Below are 18,188 nucleotides of genomic sequence, written 5' to 3'. Positions count from 1 at the left end.
TCCTCTGTGCACCTGCATGTGGGGCTCCCTAGTACTGCATGCTGGGGGGGGGGTCTCTGTCCTCAGCAGACTGGTGCCCTTGGAGGCCTGCTAAGGACTCCTCCGTGTTCCTCCTCTATCAGAGGGCTCTCAGTGAGCCTGAGAAGCCTGGGCATGGGGCGAGCTCTCTGGACAGGGCTCTTTTCCTTTCCCACTTTGTATGTGAAGACAGTGAGTGACTCCAGGGCCAGGAAAGTTGCCTCACAGGAGCATAGAAAAGGAGTGAGTTCCCTGTTGGTGAGAGTAGTGCTGGATCTAAGGTTTAATGATCAGCATGCTTTTTCAGCACAGTTGTTAAGGGAGAAAGTTGTTCACGTTAGGACAGTAGAGTAGATGGAAGCTTGTGATTACAAAAACAAGACAGAAAAAGACTTGGGTTTTGTGTTGTGGATGGACATCTCCAAACTGGTCTCTCCAGAGGGATTATCTTTCTACCTCCGACCAGAGATACATCCAAGCTGCCAGCCACTCATTCCGTGTGTGTGTGTGTGTGTGTGTGTGTGTGTGTGTGTGTGTGTTCACATGCACCCTGGCCTGTGTATGGAGGTCAGAGGACAACCTGAGGAAGTTGGTTCTCTCCTTTTAATGTGTGGGCCCCAGGGATTGAACACAGGTTGTCAGGACTGACGACAAGCCCCTTCGGCCTCTGAGCTGTCTCACCAGACCAAGCTGGTCATGTTACCTTAGAGACAGCTGGGGAAGCCACACCCTTTTAGGAAGAATTTTGAAAAATGAGTCTCATGTGGGGTTTTTTTTTTCTTTGTTTTGTTAGAATTTTTCTTCTTGCCTCTATTTTTATAATTTTTTTCTCCAAAGAGACAAGGTTCTTGTTCACTGTCTTTGTGATGTCTCGCAGCACAGTCATGGGTCCTGTTGAAGGCTGAAGCTCAGGCCTGGGTTTGTAGCTCAGTGGTAAAGCATGTGCCTAGTGTGTACAATGCCCTGAATTTAATCCATAGCAGCAAGCAAGCAAACAAACAAAATAAAAGGAGGGGGGAAAACACAAAAAACCCAAAATAAGAAGAAACTGGAGTTTGGAAAACACCTGAAAAATAAAACCCTGAATACAGACTGACCAGTGTCTGCCAGTGGAAAGCCATCCATTATGTGACAGCACAGTGCTGCTGTGATCAGCTTATGTCACTGAATAGGCACGGAGTGATTTTTTTCTAGCAGTGCTAACTCCTGTTTTTCAGTGAGAGGGAACAAGCGTTGAGTCAGAAACCACTTTTTCCCTGTTCATACCGGTATATCACTGAATGGGCGGGAGAAGTGGGCAGGCCCAAGCGCGGCCTCCAGGACACTTAGCTCAGTTCCAGCAGTGATGCGGGAGAGGCCCTTTTAGGATGGGATGGTTTTGTTTGTTTAGGATAGGATCTCTATGTAGATTAGGTTAGCCCAGGCTTGTCTAGAACTTGCAGTCCCCTGCCTCTGTCACCCCAAAGCTGTGTTTACGAGCCTGTGCTACTATGCCTCACTAGTTTCCTTATCTTTTAAGATTTTTGTCTCCCATGGCTTCAGAGATCAAACCCAGGGCCCTCTCTGGATGCCAGGTAGATAAATGCTGTGCTGTTGAGCTACATCTTCATCCCTATTTTGGTAATTTTTTTTTATTCTGTTGCACAGGACCTTGATGTTTCCTTGTAGGCTTTTGTCAATTACAGTGTGCCAAACCTTAAACTATTGAACTTGACCTTACAGTGCAGGTGTTGTAGTTCTAGACAGATATATAGGGCTTCTCAACCATGACAGGTAGTAATGGTAGCTGCTGGCAAGGCAGCTCTGGCTAGTCCCCCAGGTTTTAGGTGTGATAACTTGAGCCAGCTGCCCTAGTTCCTTGGGACATCTCTTGATTGTCTTGCAAGTTAAGGCAATATTTGTGTTTCAGGAGGTTACATTTTATACAGTGTTTCTGAATTGTGCTTTTGTGAGACATGTCAACTGTCAGTGTGAAGCAGGGACATTGGACTACCAACTGACTGATGCCCACATTTGCTTGCTGTGTAAAATTGTGTTATAACAGTGCTAATTACTAAGCAGCTGAATTGTGAAAAAGTGCACAGCAGTAATTTGCACCTTAAAAAAGTGAAAACACACACAGGGCACATGCTTGATTTATGAGTTTCCCGAGAGCATGTGTAGTTGTGTCTCACTCATGGCTTGACTCTTGTTCAGCGTTTGGTTTCTGTGTTTGTACTTTCTAGAACCTAGCAAGAGCTGCTACAGGACAAATGAGAGCAGGACAATTAACAAGGAAGAACATTTGGAGACAAAAGATTGGTGCTCTGAGATCAGTATTGCTTTTATTTATTTGTTTTGCTGGTTTTAGAACAGCTAGAAAAAAATCTCCTTTGAGGTTCTTTCCTATGATGTGGAATTGTGACCTGGGATGGCCAGATTCTGGGGTTCTAGGGTCCTAGTTACTGCATCAGTGGCAGACTGTGTTCTATTTGATTCATACTGAGTGAAAGCGACTGTGTAATTAGCCTGACAGATCTAAACCAGTATAGATTTCTTTTCCTCCTAACACTAAGAAGAATTTCAGGCCCTCAGAAAACTTGTTTTGCCTTGTGGGTGGGTCAGAAACATAGCATCAAGTGATTTATAAGGGTTGTCCCCTAACCCATGAGTCACGGCCCAGATAAGATGTTCTCACTGTTTGAAATCACACATTCCAATATTTATAAGTGTGTTTTCAGATTAATTTCACCTACCCATTATTTGACAGGCAGAACTTATAAAAGAAATTTGTTTGTAAAAGGGAAAGTTAATTTTTCTTCTTCTTCTCCTTGCCTACTGCTGTATTTAAAGGATTCCTGCTCGGGTAGAAAGCAGAGGTTTCAAAGGAACCTTGTCTCCATATGGTTTTCCTCGATAATCCCTTATCCTCCATCTTCAGCTCTCATTCCTTTGCTTTCTTGCCTGTGGCTACATTTCTATCTCTGCATCAATTAGCACAGTGATTTATACAACAAGCAAGCAGTTTAGAGGTAATGGTACACAATTAACATCTCATTCCACCATAAAGGGTATGCTAAACACCCCAGTCATTGCTTTCTCTGCCTGGAATTGAAATAAGTGTTTGTCCTAATTCATAAGCTATCTGATGTGAAGTGGGCCTGCTTTGTACTGCACTACACCATTAATCTAATTATAGATAGCTGCAAATGAAGTGCTGTCGGGGCTGGGAGATTGAAGAAAATAGCCTTTTGTCGTTTAGCATGACTCTGTGAAGCAGGATCACACTTTACAGGGTAATGCTGCAAAATGGAAATCTCAGTGATATTGCTGCCTGTTGCATCTTCTCTAATTACTGCAGCGTTGTAAACACAACTGGGCGCTGATATAAATAGAGCTGTAGCTATGCTGTCATGTGGGTTGTAGGAGAAAGTCCTCCGAGTGCTGTTGGATTAAATGATGCATCCTGATTGACAGCTACCTTGAGACTGCACTGATGGAGTTGTCACAGCATTATGCTAACAGGCCAAGCCACCACTGCAGCTGCATGAAGCCTGGCTGAGGCTGAGGCTGGCCTGGCACTGGCCTGGCGCTCTAACTGCAGCCTGTCCTTCCACCTTTGTTGCGGGGTTGAACCTCTAAGAGGCAGCCATCAGCTCCTACTCTGTGTGTTTTCTGGAGATTTCTCTTCCAAAAGATCAGCTAATGGGCTCTGTGTTCAAGTAGAGAAGAGGGTACAGTCCATGGTTGGGAACCTTGCTTTTCCTCTTGTTAACTGTGTGCTTGTTCTACCAAGAACTAGGGAAAGGAACACAGGTGACTTCTAATTCCACTGTGTGGCTTAAGGTTTTCCCTGCCTTTCTGAAGAACTGGAGTTTTGGAAAGACAGTCCTCATTTCTGTCACTTCCAAACACTAATGATGATTTTCCTCTGGCTGAGTTAGGGGAGGAGTTCTTTAGGGAACAGTGAGCCTGTTTGTTCACACTAGGCGAATGAAGATGTGGCTTAAAGATAGAGACTGAGGGGGTCAGGTTAGGAAGTGTAAAACTTTGAATAGGAGGACAGTCTTTAACAAAAATATGTCTGCCACCATACTTGGGAGCATGACTGTGGATGTACAGTTTTTGGCCAATGCTTCATAACTTTGAGGCTTCCAGATAACTCAGAGAAAGGGTTGTTGGCCCTTGATTCCACATTAACTGAGATGGCCAATAGCTGACATGAAAAAAAAGATAGATCAACTGTGTAGATCTTAATTGGCATCGGAGGAAAATGAGTTAGAGAGAGAAATTGGAGCTGAGCCCTCCTTCAAGAGAAATCCCACAGGCTCTGAAATTGCAACTGAAGGACATGTAAAGCAGATTGAACTTCACCTTGCAAAGGGTCACACCCTTAAATCCTGCCAACACTGGTATGTGGCTTGTGAAATCATCGGTGGGTTGTATAGAGGCCTTGGAAAGACATTCACAGGCTTTAAACTCGACTAGGGAGCCTCACGCACAAATACAGAGCCCATCAGGTTGTAGTGATCACACAGGGAGTGGTTCTCCTCTGCCCAGAGGTGCTGGGTTGAGAAGTGTGCATGTGGTCGATGGATTCAGGCGTGTTCTCCGACAGGTGGGTGCCCACTTAGAGGATGCAGTGGTCAGTTGAGCACAGCCTTCTGGAAGACGCTGCCCGTTCCCACTCCTGCTCTCTTCTCCCACAGCCCCGTCTTTGCCTTTGTTCCTGGGTTCCATGTTGGTCCCACTGCCTCACTCTGCACTGCCCACGGCTTGCAGTGTTCAGACTGTGCCGTTTGTGTTTTTCATTGATTCTTCTTTCTGTTAAACTTTTGGATGACATTTTCTTGTTGGGCATGGTTTTACATTATAGACACCATAAAATGGATTTGTTTGGAGACCTGGCTAGGAGTGGTTTTACATAATTGGCTTAAACACCTTCCCTGACTGTCATACTTGGGCTAAGACGCCCATCCAGACAGCATCTGTTCTCAAATTTGCCTGGTGGGGTGTTTTTTAAAACTTTCCATTAGTATGGCAATGGTTTAGAGACAGTTTCCTAAAGCCAGTAGAGGGGACTGAGTCTACTACTCCTGAGTCCAGACCTGACCAACCTCCACAGGACCTCCTCATGGCTCCCTGGCTCTTCTCGACCCACACAGGGTGAAAACCTACCATTCTCTGTTAGCAGCTAGCCTTGGAAACATCAACAGTGTGCTTTGCCTGAAACACACACACACACACACACACACACACACACACACACACACACACACTCACTCACCCCTGAACTCTACATAGACATTTTACAATCTCTGGAAACATTTAAGTGTCCATCATATAAGCAGACTTGTGCTCTGCTATTGCTAGAAAGGTCTTTCCTGAAACCTCAGCTAGTTTAAACTGCCATCTCTCCCCTAGAGAAAACAAGGAGTCCCAGTCCAGACGATAAGCTCTGAAAACCCTAGTGCTACTCGGCAATGCCTCCTTTTCTGGAGAATGTACTAGAAAGCCTCTATAGCTGTCACAGGATGTCTACTTGGAGGGGCCCATATGTGTTACCTACTTGGCCTGTTCAGACTTTGGCTCCATGAATAACTGCAGGCCGGGCTGACAAGAGGCTGTTTTAAGATGGTCTGTGATGTTCAGGACAACATCAAAGGTGAGCTTAGGAGGAGGGGCTCCTCTCTCCTCTTTTCTAAGTCAGCTATGTTCAACAAGACCTCTCCTGAGGCATTTACTCTTGTTATTTTTCTCTTGTGATTACAATAAGTCATTTATCCCCAAACAGATTTAAGAACAATAAACAAATACAAAGGGAAAGGAACATCTCATCAGTAACAAAGGCTGTGTCCGAAGCACTGAGTTTGGGCTCTTTTACATCTCTTTCCAAGCAAAGCAGGGGCCCTACAGAGAAAGGAATTCAGAAGATATGAAAGTTACAAAAATAGTACTGGGCCCATTTTGTGTCAGGATCTGGTCCTTTCTGAGAAATGTTGCAGAGGACGTCTTAGCACTTTGTTTGCATGGAGGCTTATTTGTGATAGCTGAACTATTAGTTCGTGAGCCTATTCGCTGTAGTGAAAAGCTGTTAAATTGTATTCTCAGTATGTACTTTTCCTAAATTCAAGGGTCACATTTTGAAATCAAATTATAAAGAGGAAGGGGGGAGGACAGATCTGTATGCTACATTGAAAACTAACCCCCAAGGTGGAATGCCAGCTGGTCACATGGCAGTGCCACCCCCGGTGATGCCAGCTAGAAAGGGAACCTGCCTGGTGCCTTGTGTGCCTCTAGGGTGCTGGATTTTCTTTTCCAAGGCAGATAGAGCACAGATACTAAAACTGTGCAATTTGGCCCAATTATGTCCCCTTCTCAAGGATTTAATGAGACACTGGGAAGTACAATTCATGGGTGATAAGTAGTTCCTCTGCCCAGAATGTTTGTTAGACTGACAGCAGCATGCTTTTTCCCTTGCCACTTATGACTCAGATGAATTTTAATAGGAGCAAAAAGCTTTTATTTGTGCTGTAATTTCACTTAAGAATCATATCCTTCAGAAACTGGCAGACACATCTATGTCTTGATTGCAAAACACACGTTCAGGAGTAAAGAAACATGCAGAAGATGTTATTATTCAACCTGTCACAGTGTCGCTTGGAACCTAGGCCATCAAAGCTCTTCTGTGGGGCCTCCCCCACCCGCTTTAAATAGGCCCTGTAAAGAGCCACTTGGAGATTGCCTCTGTCCCCATGCAGAATCAAAGTGGGAATCAGATTCTGCCTTAGCCTCCCTGCTAGCACGATGCCCACAGGAGGCTTTGAGTTACAGCAGCCTTCCTCCAACAACATGGAGATGCCTGGTGGGTGCTGCTTCTGGCTCACCCGGAGAGACTGGGTCTGGTGGGAACCAGAAACCTGGCACTGGCTCCAATTCCCCACTTCAAAGCATTTTTTTGTGAGCAAATTTTGGTTCATATATTTATCCACATTTATCTGGGATGTTTCCTGTCCAGTAGGAATTGTCTTTACTAGAAATGTTATGATTGCCTGAACCCATTGGCCCTCCACCTTTGTGAGCCACCTACATAAAGATGCCATGAAAACTGCTGTGCATGGCATTTTCTGTGTTTTAAAAATCTCGATAGAATCGAGTCTCAACCCAGAAGATATTCTTATATCTTGTCTTTCTTCTGTCGTATCAGAAAAGGCTACATGATAATGTGCCTAAAAAGAAAAACATTTCTGATGTGACTACTACATTTTATGTCACTGGGAAATATTTGAATATTACAGACTTTTCTTTTCTTTTCTCAAAATGAAGACTGAAGCCTTTGTCTCAATTTATTGATCTACCCAGTGTAGCTGCTCTAGAGGCATGGGAGGTTTGTGGCAGCAATCTGCTGCCATCTACTGGTGTGCTACAGTGTCACTGCCTTCATCCCTGAGGCTGCTGGACTCACAGGATTTGACTTCCTCTGCTTTGTGCGCAGTGGAGTGTTCCTCAAGCAAAACTCTTGCTGTTTTCTTTATAAAGTTCTGAGATGGTTTTCTTAAAGATCCACGATGCTTTTTTATATATCATTAATTAATAATTTGTGGTTTCCTTTGTAAAAAAAAAAAAAAAAAAAAACTGGCTCAATATGCTCCAGAGATAAATGATGTTGTATGCAGGGTTTTAGAATGTTTGACTTAAAGGATATTACTGTAACTTTAAATTAAAGATAAAACCAGGCTTTGAAAAGTGCTGTTTTGGAAGTTAAGGTCATAATTTAACTTCCTTTATGCTTTTCTCTTTCAAGTACAAAGTGCACATTTTAACCAAACTTGCAGCAGAACTGAACAAATTCATGCTTGAAAAAGTAACCGAGGACACAAGCAGCATTCTACGTTCCCCGATGCCTGGAGTGGTGGTGGCCGTTTCTGTCAAGCCTGGAGACATGGTAAGAGCATTTCTGTCTGAGGGACATGCTGGGTTCAGACTTTCCCTACAGAATAATGGCAAATAAATACAGTGCCCTCTGCAACCTCTCCTAAACCATGGGATGCTATGGACAGTAGGTTATGCATTCACTCTGTCTACTTGCTTCACATCTGAGTTGTGTTGGTGACAGTGCCTCTGAGAACCTCCTCCCAAGTGGTGTGGGAGTGGAATAGAAATGATGGCAGACATTCTTTCTCAAATTCGGGGTTTACAGAATCATTTTACTTCAAATTACTACTCATTCCCCAGCCCTCTGTATAGGAAGCATCCTTGAGGAATTTATCTGCCCAGCCTCATAACTTGCTGTGAACAAATGTGTAGGATGCTTACATTTTCTTAAAAATCAGCAGCTTAGCAGCAAAAGTAAAAAAAAAAAAAAAAAAAAAAAAAAAAAAAAAGATTTAAGATGCAGCTGGGAGATTTTGAGAGGCCCTTAAGTCCTTGTGTTTTTACTTCTGTGTAGGAAAATAACAGCCACATGAGGTAGACTTTCACAGGCTCTATGCTGATTCTAGTTTTTATCTTGACTGAAGCCATTGGAATTTACCTAATTTTCTGTAATGATCATGTTAAGATGGCACCTGTTTTTTTTTTATTAATATAGATAAAGTACCATGTTAATATTGAGAAAAATCATGGAGTTGATATTAGCGTCTAGAAAGAATAAAAACAATCAAGTTTGATTGTTTCAAATGATTAGTCCCCAAATTAACATGAAGCTGGGAAACGGACTTAAGAATAGCTTCCCCTGGTGATGGAGGAGAAAAACACAAAGGGCCAGGCACCCTGCCTTGCTGCATTCACTTATGAGGCATGGATATTCCTAGAAGAACAGCAGAGGAGAAGCTACCTGATACCAGCCTCAGGCTGTAGGAGAGGTGAGATGTGAAAGCTAGAAATTGACTGAGAGTTCTGGAGGTGTCTCCTTGTTTTCATACAGGGTTGGGATTGAAAGCAGGCTCTTCCTTGGTTTTGGCATTAACAATCACAAACTCTCACACTGCATTATCAGAGTAGTCAGTGAAATCTCTGTGTCAAAATGTGCAGGTTAGTGAACTATGAAGGTTTTTTGGTTCCCTCTACCCTGCAGGCTTTTCTTTCCTTTTTTGTTTGTTTGTTTTGTTTTTCTGGAAGCCACCCAGTCTATATACTGCCAGCCTGAGCTTGCCAGTCTTAATTGTGTGGCTTTAATTAGAAAATCACATTTGTGTTCCTCCACCCTCATAAGAAGTGTTTACCTTCAGTCCTAGTTTTCTGACACCTGAGTCCAAGATGGGCAGAGAAGGGGGGGGGGGTCAGCTCTGGCCTTGGAGGCTGCCATCCTGGCCTCCATTTGCCCACTTGTGACCGATTAGCTGGCAGTAAGTAGAGAGAGATCAAGCAAGGCAGTGCCAGTGCTGCCGTCTTGCCTTTTGACATATGCCGTCTCCTGGCATCACTGCTGGCCTTCCTACTTTCCACTCTGTGGTCAGCAAGTTGGGAAAGCCAGGCGATCAGCAAGAGGGAACAGTCTGAAGCTAGTCTTGCTTCACAGGGAGCTATCAGATTAAAAGTACCCACCACCCATTCAGTGTGGGTATTAGAGAATGGCTGCAAGATGTTTTCAGAGAACATGGCCTGCTGTATGTGCTCTTGAAGTTGGAATTCTTGGAGTTCACCTTCTTTACAAATGCTGTGTCTGTGTGTGTACGTGGCTGGCCAGGTGTAACATACATGTCTTTTTATCCCTTTCTTTGGGTCCTTGATGAACTACAAAAAACCAATCATTTCTGTGTGTTTTCAGGAAAAATAACTAAGGCTAGGCAAGCACTCTTGTTTTTCTTTGCAGTTTTGTTCATAATTTACTGATCTTTTAATAAGACTTTATAACAGAACAGTGGGTTTCTTTTGCAGAGGTATCATATGAAATTCTAAGTAACAAATTTCAACTGCTTTTTAAAAACTATACAATTTGAAGAGTGTTTTAAAACCTGAAAAAGAAGGATTTGGGTGATTGTATAGAAGAGATAATACCTTCACAGGGCTTGCTGTAGGAAAGTCTGAGAACCGCTTCATTTGAAATACTTCCCTTGCCCTAAACACTGGAGTCGAATTTTATTCAAAATACTCCCTTAGGATCCACTCGGCAAGAGTTCCTGATGCTTCAATCTATTTAACATTAGATGCAGCAGCCAGTCACTTTCCACAAGGTAATAGGGTAGGGTCTTTAATGTATGTAGAAGGGATGTAAGTTGGAAACAAATCATAAATTTAATTCAAGAGACAACTAATAGAATGATTTTTCTATCTACCTTCTGGAAGTATTTTTATAGTGACCATTATTTCATTTCCATTTTTTATTGATATAATGCTAGTCATAGACTGTAATACTTTTATAAAATGTTATTATGACTTGATTTTTTTAAAAAAATCTTTTATCTTTAACAAAAATATTTAAAGTTCCTTGAGCATGTTGGTGCAGTACACGTCTGCCACCAGATAACGTTAGACTAAGTTGCCACATTTGCTGCATGGTATTTCCCTTTGTCCTTAAAGAATAAATAAAGCCCTTATGAGCATATTTGTTTCTTTAGCCTTTTGAAATAAGACAAAAGAAAAGCTAATTTTCAAAAAAGAGCCAACCCAAGATAAGATTTTTTTAAATATTGCTTTTAATTAAGATTCTTTTAAGCTATATTCAGATTCAGCACTCACCTAAAATCTACATCAGAAAGAATTCCCCTTACTGCATCAGAAATTAGGGAGACACAACCCAGAAGACAGTTTTACATTTCTGACTTATGAGTTTTCAACATCAAGAGATAAAACTGCGACGTAAGTGCCCATTTCTGACTTCTTGCTCCAAAGCCTGTTTACATTTGCAAGTCAGCCAATTATTATGGGCCCAAGATGAGGCCACCCCACCTGGTCCCTAAACTGGCATGTAGCAGAAAGGCAGTTGGGTTTTGGGACTGTTGTTTTCTTGGACAATGCCTTGGGCAGAAAATGAAAGCAGTAATAAAGCCACAAAGTTTCACCAGCCTTTTCTTCCTTCTATGTGCTTGGGGGGGGGGGGGTACCTTGGCAGAGGTGTGACCAGGAGACGGGACACACAGGTGCTCCACTGCAGAGCTTCAGTTGCAGCCTCCTGTTGTCTCCAAAGCTCATGTAGTTGAGCCTGCAGCTAATCTTGGGAAAGGAGCACATGAACTTGGCAAGAGACTTCTTTTTCACTGCTCAAAGAACCAGCTTTGAAAACTCCAGAGCATTTAGTCATTCTAGACGACGAGGGTTAGGTTGGGCCTCTGGATACCTGTGTGTCTGGCATTGCACACTGGTGCCTCTTGCAGCCCAGCATTCATTACTGCCTTTCTCTGGCAGATGAGCCAGGCATGCCCTGATTTACAATCAGAAAATGATGGCAATAATTAATTTACATATTTTATAGCAGAGACTGTTTAAGCAGTTTGATGGGAAGCCAGTTTTGCACCCAAACTGCAGACTGTATCAGCACAGACACAGAGTCACACACTCAGAAACACCTGTAAGCCTCTAAATCAGGAAGCATCCAGAAAGTTGGGAGAATCATCTCCCAAGCACCTGTGTGCTCTCTGCTCACCTTAACCATATTTGCTTCAGATTTTACTAGCAATAAAGTGTACATACCATGAAGTTGCCCCATGACCCCTCTACAATCTAATTCCTGCCTCATCTTCTTCAGAGGTAAGGATTCTCCTCAACTTGGCCTTTCAATCATTTTTCCACATAACATTTTTTTTTTTTGAAATGTTTAGGGATAGTTTTTGTTTTGGCTGACATTTGGAGTTTTTTATTTTTGTAATTTAATATAATGTAAATTATCAGCATAAGAAAAAATGTTTTGATGGTCAGTCTTTATAAAAGTCTTGTGCACGCTTGGTAATGAGTTTATTTTTCAAGGAATGGTCTTCCTGGGAGGAGAACACCTGTTATCTTTGTAGTGTTTTTAAGGATGACCATTCTCAACCTTACCAAGATTCAAGATGATACCTTTTCTTTTGAATACACACACACACACACACACACACACACACACACACACACACACTGCTGAGAGAGAAGTGGTTATACATCATTGAGTCCTTTAAAACAACCTACTGAATTCACAAAGGTAACACATCAGATTGGCCTCTTGCAGGGTCTGTAAAACATGCCAGTTTCAACTTTTTCTCTTTGTAACTATAGGCGTTGGCTGTCAGTATGAGCTAAGTTAGAGGGCAGTAGGGAGTCATGTTTTTCTTCATTTTAAGGAATTTTTACAAAACCTGGACTTCATTTACATTGGCTGCGATCTGGATTCCTTCCTGAGCACTCCCCCCACCCCACACACATTCCCACTGCACAGTTCTAAGGGGTGTGAGGGCCAAGCCAGGGGCAACACCGTGCAGACACCACAGGCTTGAGTCCTAGAGCCCTCAGGCATGCTAAACATGTGGCCTCCCCCTGTCCTTTACCCTTCAGACTGAGTGAACTGGGCAGGAGTGCCTCCAGATGAGGGCCAGCAATTCTGTCCACTGCCCATCTTCTTGGTAATTTGAGCCAGTCCCATACTTGCTCAGATAGGGCAATCTCCTGGGGTCCCGTCTCTCTTTCCATGAGATACACATCCTCCTCCAGGAAGGATCAGGGCATATTTAGCAGCCCAGTTAAAGGAAGTTGGAATAATCAGATTCTAGCCTACCTTTTTGTAAACTGAGGCTGCCTCCTTTAGACCTCAGGGACTTAATGTGTTACACACCTGTATTCTAAGTGGTAAGCCCTTAAATGTGAAATGGGGGGGGGTTCACTTGTGTGCTACACTTAGGAGGTTTGATGTGGATCCCTGGTTTTGGGGGGACCAGCACAGCAGAAGGGGAGACTGCAGTGGGCCCATAAGCCCTCCGAGCCTTCTGTCTCACTTGGCAGAAAAACATAGAACACAGAACAACAAAAGAAGGCTCTTTTCCATAAAGGTTCACCACCCCCCTCCCCCGTGCCTCTTCCCCAAAAGGGGCCTGAATTTTTCAGCTGCGCACCGATTTGGTGCTCACTCTTGCAGGGAAACAGTTGCTGTCTGAACAGGCAGGAAACAGTTTTCTTTTAATTGCCGGAATCATTCGGAAGTGCTTCGTGCCCTGCTTCTATACAGCAGATGCTGTGCATTAATTGGCCTGCGTAGAAGTGACCCGGGGTTCCTTGCAGCGGGCCCAATTTTAGGCAGAGGGTTTAAATAGCTTATTTATTATTTTGTATAATCTGCCGTGCATTATGTGCTCCTGCATGGGTCGTGTTTCATGGTCTGCAGTTTCTAATGTCATGTGGGTTTCAAAACCCGTGTTTCTCTGGTAATGTACTAGCAGCAGGTAAGCTCAAAATACCATCCATCAGGAGCTAATTTTTTATCCAGATACTCCAATGACTGATGAACCTGTCTTTTGTATGAATGTTTAGCACAGTAGAAAGCCATATGCCACTGGCACAGTTTCCTCTGCATTCTTTACAGTTGCTGGAGAGTGGGTTTCTGGGGGGAGGGTGGGCACAAACTGGACGCCATTTGCATCTTCTGGCCTGCATTTTAAGCAATAGCACTTTTAACACAGCCTTGGGTTTGGATGACAAAAGAGGGTAGGGACCATCTTAAAGGAAACCCAACTCCCATAACGATTTTCTCCCTCAGAAATATGACCATGCACCCTTAATAGGGAACCTTGTTTTGTTCCTCCCCGTCTGTTGCAAACAGACCTCAGCCCATTAGAAGGGCCTCCCTTGTGTGGGAAGACCACAGCTGTTACTGTAAAGCTCATCCAGTCACTGTATCACCCCCATTTTGTGGCTCTGAAGGATGAAATTGAGAAATGGAGCACTGTGCAGTCATCCTTTACTTCTCCAATTTTAGGCCTTTGCCATCATTTTCATGCTTTTATTCCAAATCAAATAACATTAGTGGGCTACAGCACCTCTGTGAATGTCTGTTCGCAAGCACAGCTTTCGAGGCTCCACTTTGAGGGGCTTCCTTTTATGTTTGGCAGAGATCCCTCCTTCTCATCCCCACCCTGTACTTTCTTTGAGCTTTCTTAGGGGTGATGGCAGTTTGCAGTTCGAACGATACATTGCCATGTGGGTCCCAGTCAGAGTGTGTTTTCTGAGAGGGGGCATGTGCTGGAGAAGGTTTTGTATCTTTTAATCTTTGTGGAAGGAGTGAAGGGGTCTTGGTAGAAGGAGATTGGGGGCTTTAATCAGAACCAAGATGTGGCCTAAATCATTAGCACAACAAAGCATACTATAAGCTTCAAGATAAAAGTCCCCTGGGAAAGGAGTCCTCTGAAAATAAATGGAACTTGATAGATTTCCATATCATTTATAACTTCCCTTAATTACACTTGGAAGACTTGCCAGTAAAACTGGAAAATTGGCAGCCTCTCTCCATTAGAGTCATTTTGCCGACCATGGCAAGCAGCTGGCTTCGCTGGATTTTATTTCCCATCACTCACAATTAATCATCAGCTGGAGATGTCTGAAACTCCTCAGCACAAAGCAATGCTGGGTGACATTCAGGCCCCTAAACATGTGAAAATCTGCTGAGTAAATGGACTGAGTTCTCTCACAAGCTTACTCGTTTGGGGCAAGCCTGGCTCCCACTTAATGAGGGCTGCTCTAATAATCTGATTCGAATGTGAACCTTGACCCTGTGTCAGAGGAGAGGATGCAATAAGCCGGATGAAAGCCATGGAATTCAGGTCTCCAAACTTTGCACCAATTAGACAGCCAAGAAGTACATCAGGCCGACTGCGTTTATCAGGAAGACTTGCGAGGCTTGTGACCATTTAGTAAGCCCAACTCTGGATACACCTGTCATAATCTGTAAGTCTTGATCAGATGACGCACAGAAATGTTAGAGAAGTGTGTGTGCAGCCATGCTGCAGGGCTGGCCCAGCTACAGGTACTGTGATGGGGACTGCCCAGCTCTGCTCAGGCTTCTCAGGCCTGCAGGCAGTTCAGAAGTTGCTGCAGTGGGTGTGTGCTCCATGTTCTGCAGGTGTGGACAGCACAGGCAGGGAGGCTTCCTCTTGGTGAGAACTGGAGCCTGGCTAGGAGCAGTGATAGTCACAGCCTGGAGACTGCATTTTTTTTCCCTTTTATGTGTTTGTAGTACATTGGTTTCCAAGAGATGAAATAAGTTGAAATTAGATCAAGCTTGTCTGGGTAACTCTTTTTATACTTGCGTTTGCATGCTTGTGTATAGCATTAATCCAGCTGAACCAAACATATCACCGTTTTGTAAGGCACCAAGGGACATTTTCCTACAGCTGCCTCAAGATAATGGCCTCTAAACATGGCTGAGAGGAGAAAGCAAGCTAGAAGAGGAAGACATGGGTTTCTTGTCACAGCTAACTGATACAAGGAGACCAGCAGTGAGGGGAACTAAGAAGTGTGTGGGGGTGGGGGGAAATGGATGGAGGGCCCAGGTCTAATTCTGTGATTCAATTCTATAATTGCTGCTGGGTGAGAGTGGGGCTAAAGGCAGGTTCCCTTCCCGTCAGAAGCTTGTTTTTCATCAAATTACCAGCTTTGCAATTGGGGTGTGGGGGCAGGGGCTTTGTCAGCTCTGAGACTTCTCATTTCTGATCAGATTAAATAATTTGGGACCTAGTCTTGCACTCACACTTACAAGCATCCAGAGCCATCTAGGGAGGATGATCATGGTGGCAAGGTATCCTAAACTGGCCCAAATCTTTCTGCCCCCAGGCTCTAGCCCCAAGAGTGTCAGGTCTTGTGGGGAGGGAGCTGTGGCGTGGTGAAGCTGTCCCTTAATGTTCAGTGGGTATTGTTGGCCCCTGACCATGACCCCTGGAGACCTCCAGGCTTCTTACAGAAGACTGTATGACACTGGGGTGTGTGTGTGTGTGTGTGTGTGTGTGTGTGTGTGTGTGTGTGTGTTGAGGACGGGTCAGGGGACTGCTTCTGTCTGGCCAGCAGATCGTGAGCAGTGTGGTAAGAGGAAATGAGCAGTGATAGGTAATACAGCTGCTGGCCGAGCAGAGTGAGGCGAGCCCATCCATGAGGAAGCTGATGGGATAGGGCGAGGAGACTCTGCGCCAACCCTGGGCTCTCAGCTGCTCACAGAGGAAGCCAGGGCAGGTGGGTATGTGGAAAGCTACCACATAAATACCATGGTGAAGACTTGTCCCTCTGACAGGAAACAGTGACCAGAGCCCAGAGGTAGAGATTTGATTCCTAATTTTGGAAAGAATTTCAAGGTGTCCTAAGGAGCCATCTGTGCTGTTACCTGCAGGCCAGGGTCAGGGACATCTCAGCCTGGCTGCTGGATAAGCTCTCAGTGCTGCTCTGGCCATAGCTGGGCCCATAGGCCTTTCCTGTGTGCCTCGGTGACACCTGCCCTTCTCTGAGGAGAGAGAAACGGCTCTAACATGACGGCACGAAGGAGCAACTGTATTGACACCTCCGGCCGGGGCATCTGCGTCATCTTGGCGCGGCCTTCTCCTGTCCCCCACACTCTGAAGAACAGCCCTTTGGAGGTACTGCTTCTTGGTGCCTGCACTGCAGATGCCAGGTGAAATGAATCAAAAGCGGCAGTGAGCACTGTGCTCGAAGCCTGCTTGTCAGCAGTGGCTCTCCTCCGTGCCAGCACCAAAGTCTTGGCATCTCCTTTCTTCCTATATTCCCGTGCCAGAAAAACACAGCCCACCACCTGAACAGCAGAGGAAAGAATGCACAGGCCTTCAGTACTCACACTGCCAGAAAGACAGCTTGTGCCACACAGGGAGCCAGGAGGGGACTTGGAGATCATTTGGGGATGGCAGGAAAGAACATTCTCCAGGTCCTTCTGCGGCATTGGCCAGCACAGCCATAGTACTGTGGCTGTCCAGGAGCCCCAGCCAGCATACCCAGTAGTACTCTGTGGAGCCTTCAGCCCACCACTTCATAGGGCAAGAGACCCTTTTCCATAAAACAGAGAAAGAACTCCTGGCCCAGATCATTAAGGCCAGAGAAAAGGGAATAAGTAACATGGCTTTTGGTCACAGTCGACTCCTGGATGGACGTCCCAGATTAACTCTGTAGGTATGTGCCTGCTCCGCCTGGATCTCCCTACCGGGCAGAGGAAAGCCAAGCATCAGAACATGGGCTTGAACGAGCACCTGCGGAGCACTTAGGCCTTCTTGCAAGGACTTGGTATAAGTGTTAGTACTTGCATTTCTTGTAGGTGGACAGCAGTCCTGTTGGCCCTAATGCTAGGCTGTTGTCTTCAGCTCCCAGGATAAAGGCAAAGGTGCACCTGTGGGTAAGAGATTACTGAATTCTGATTCCTTTGTGGTATGCATCATCTCTTTAAAGCAGACAAGTTGCTGGTGATGTTTATGCATAGCTGTGTAATCACCACAGTCAATAGCAGAACATTTTTATCAACCTGTAAAGAAAGCTTTACCCTTTGGTAGCCATACTCCTTGTCTAGCAAACCCAGACAAGCACTGAGTCCCTTGGTCCTTAGGTATCGGCCTGTTGCAGACATGGCCGGGAGGTGGAAGCACTGGTTTTGTAGCATCTCTGGCTGACTCCTAGGGCCCTAGGGGAGGCCCCATATGCTGCACTTGTGATCTTCCAGTACAGGCTTTTCTAATGAGAACTTGTCAACAGAGTAAATGGTCTTTCTCTACTGTCTCCTCAGATGGACTGTAGTGGGAGCCAGCAGAAGTTGCGGGTGTTTCCATGACCAATCAGTACATTTGACAAGTAATTTAATGGCTTCACTCTTAGATGTTACTACAAAATTAGAATGTTCTTAAAATATCTATTTTTAACCTATTTTCCAGGTAGCAGAAGGTCAGGAAATCTGTGTGATTGAAGCTATGAAAATGCAGAACAGTATGACAGCTGGGAAAATGGGCAAGGTATGTCCCCAAGCTCCTGATCTAGCCTGTAGTGGAGGACCTTCTCCACCTTTGAGACATGGTCTCCTTCAACAGAATGTCAAGGTGATCTCTGCCACCTGTCCCTTTCCTGGGGCGGATACTAGGACTCGGGGGCTCCACTCTGTCAGTGTCTGCCTGCCTCCTGGAGAGGTGGCTTTCCAAGAAGGGGGTCCATGTGTTATGTTCAGGTAGTCAAAGCACAATTGTTCTCCACATTAATGTCTTTGGATGAAAGGGTTTTTAATTTTTAATGTTTACATCTGTCTCGGAGGCAGTTAG

General features: G+C 44.7%; 1 protein-coding gene across 1 annotated transcript in view; it reads left to right on the top strand.

Annotated features, from left to right (window-relative positions):
* Pcca (propionyl-CoA carboxylase subunit alpha) overlaps window positions 1–18,188 on the top strand; it is a 359,306-nt gene that overhangs the window by 338,844 nt on the left and 2,274 nt on the right. The window contains exons 22-23 of the mRNA XM_028868277.2: window positions 7,802–7,942; window positions 17,811–17,888. Of these exons, the coding sequence (XP_028724110.1) occupies window positions 7,802–7,942; window positions 17,811–17,888 (219 nt within the window). The remainder of the gene's footprint in view (window positions 1–7,801; window positions 7,943–17,810; window positions 17,889–18,188) is intronic.

This window comes from Peromyscus leucopus, chromosome 9 (genome assembly GCF_004664715.2).
Source record: "Peromyscus leucopus breed LL Stock chromosome 9, UCI_PerLeu_2.1, whole genome shotgun sequence".
Taxonomy (NCBI): Eukaryota; Metazoa; Chordata; class Mammalia; order Rodentia; family Cricetidae; genus Peromyscus; species Peromyscus leucopus.
Note: the sequence above shows the minus strand (reverse complement) of the source record. Positions and strands in the feature narration are given on the sequence as shown.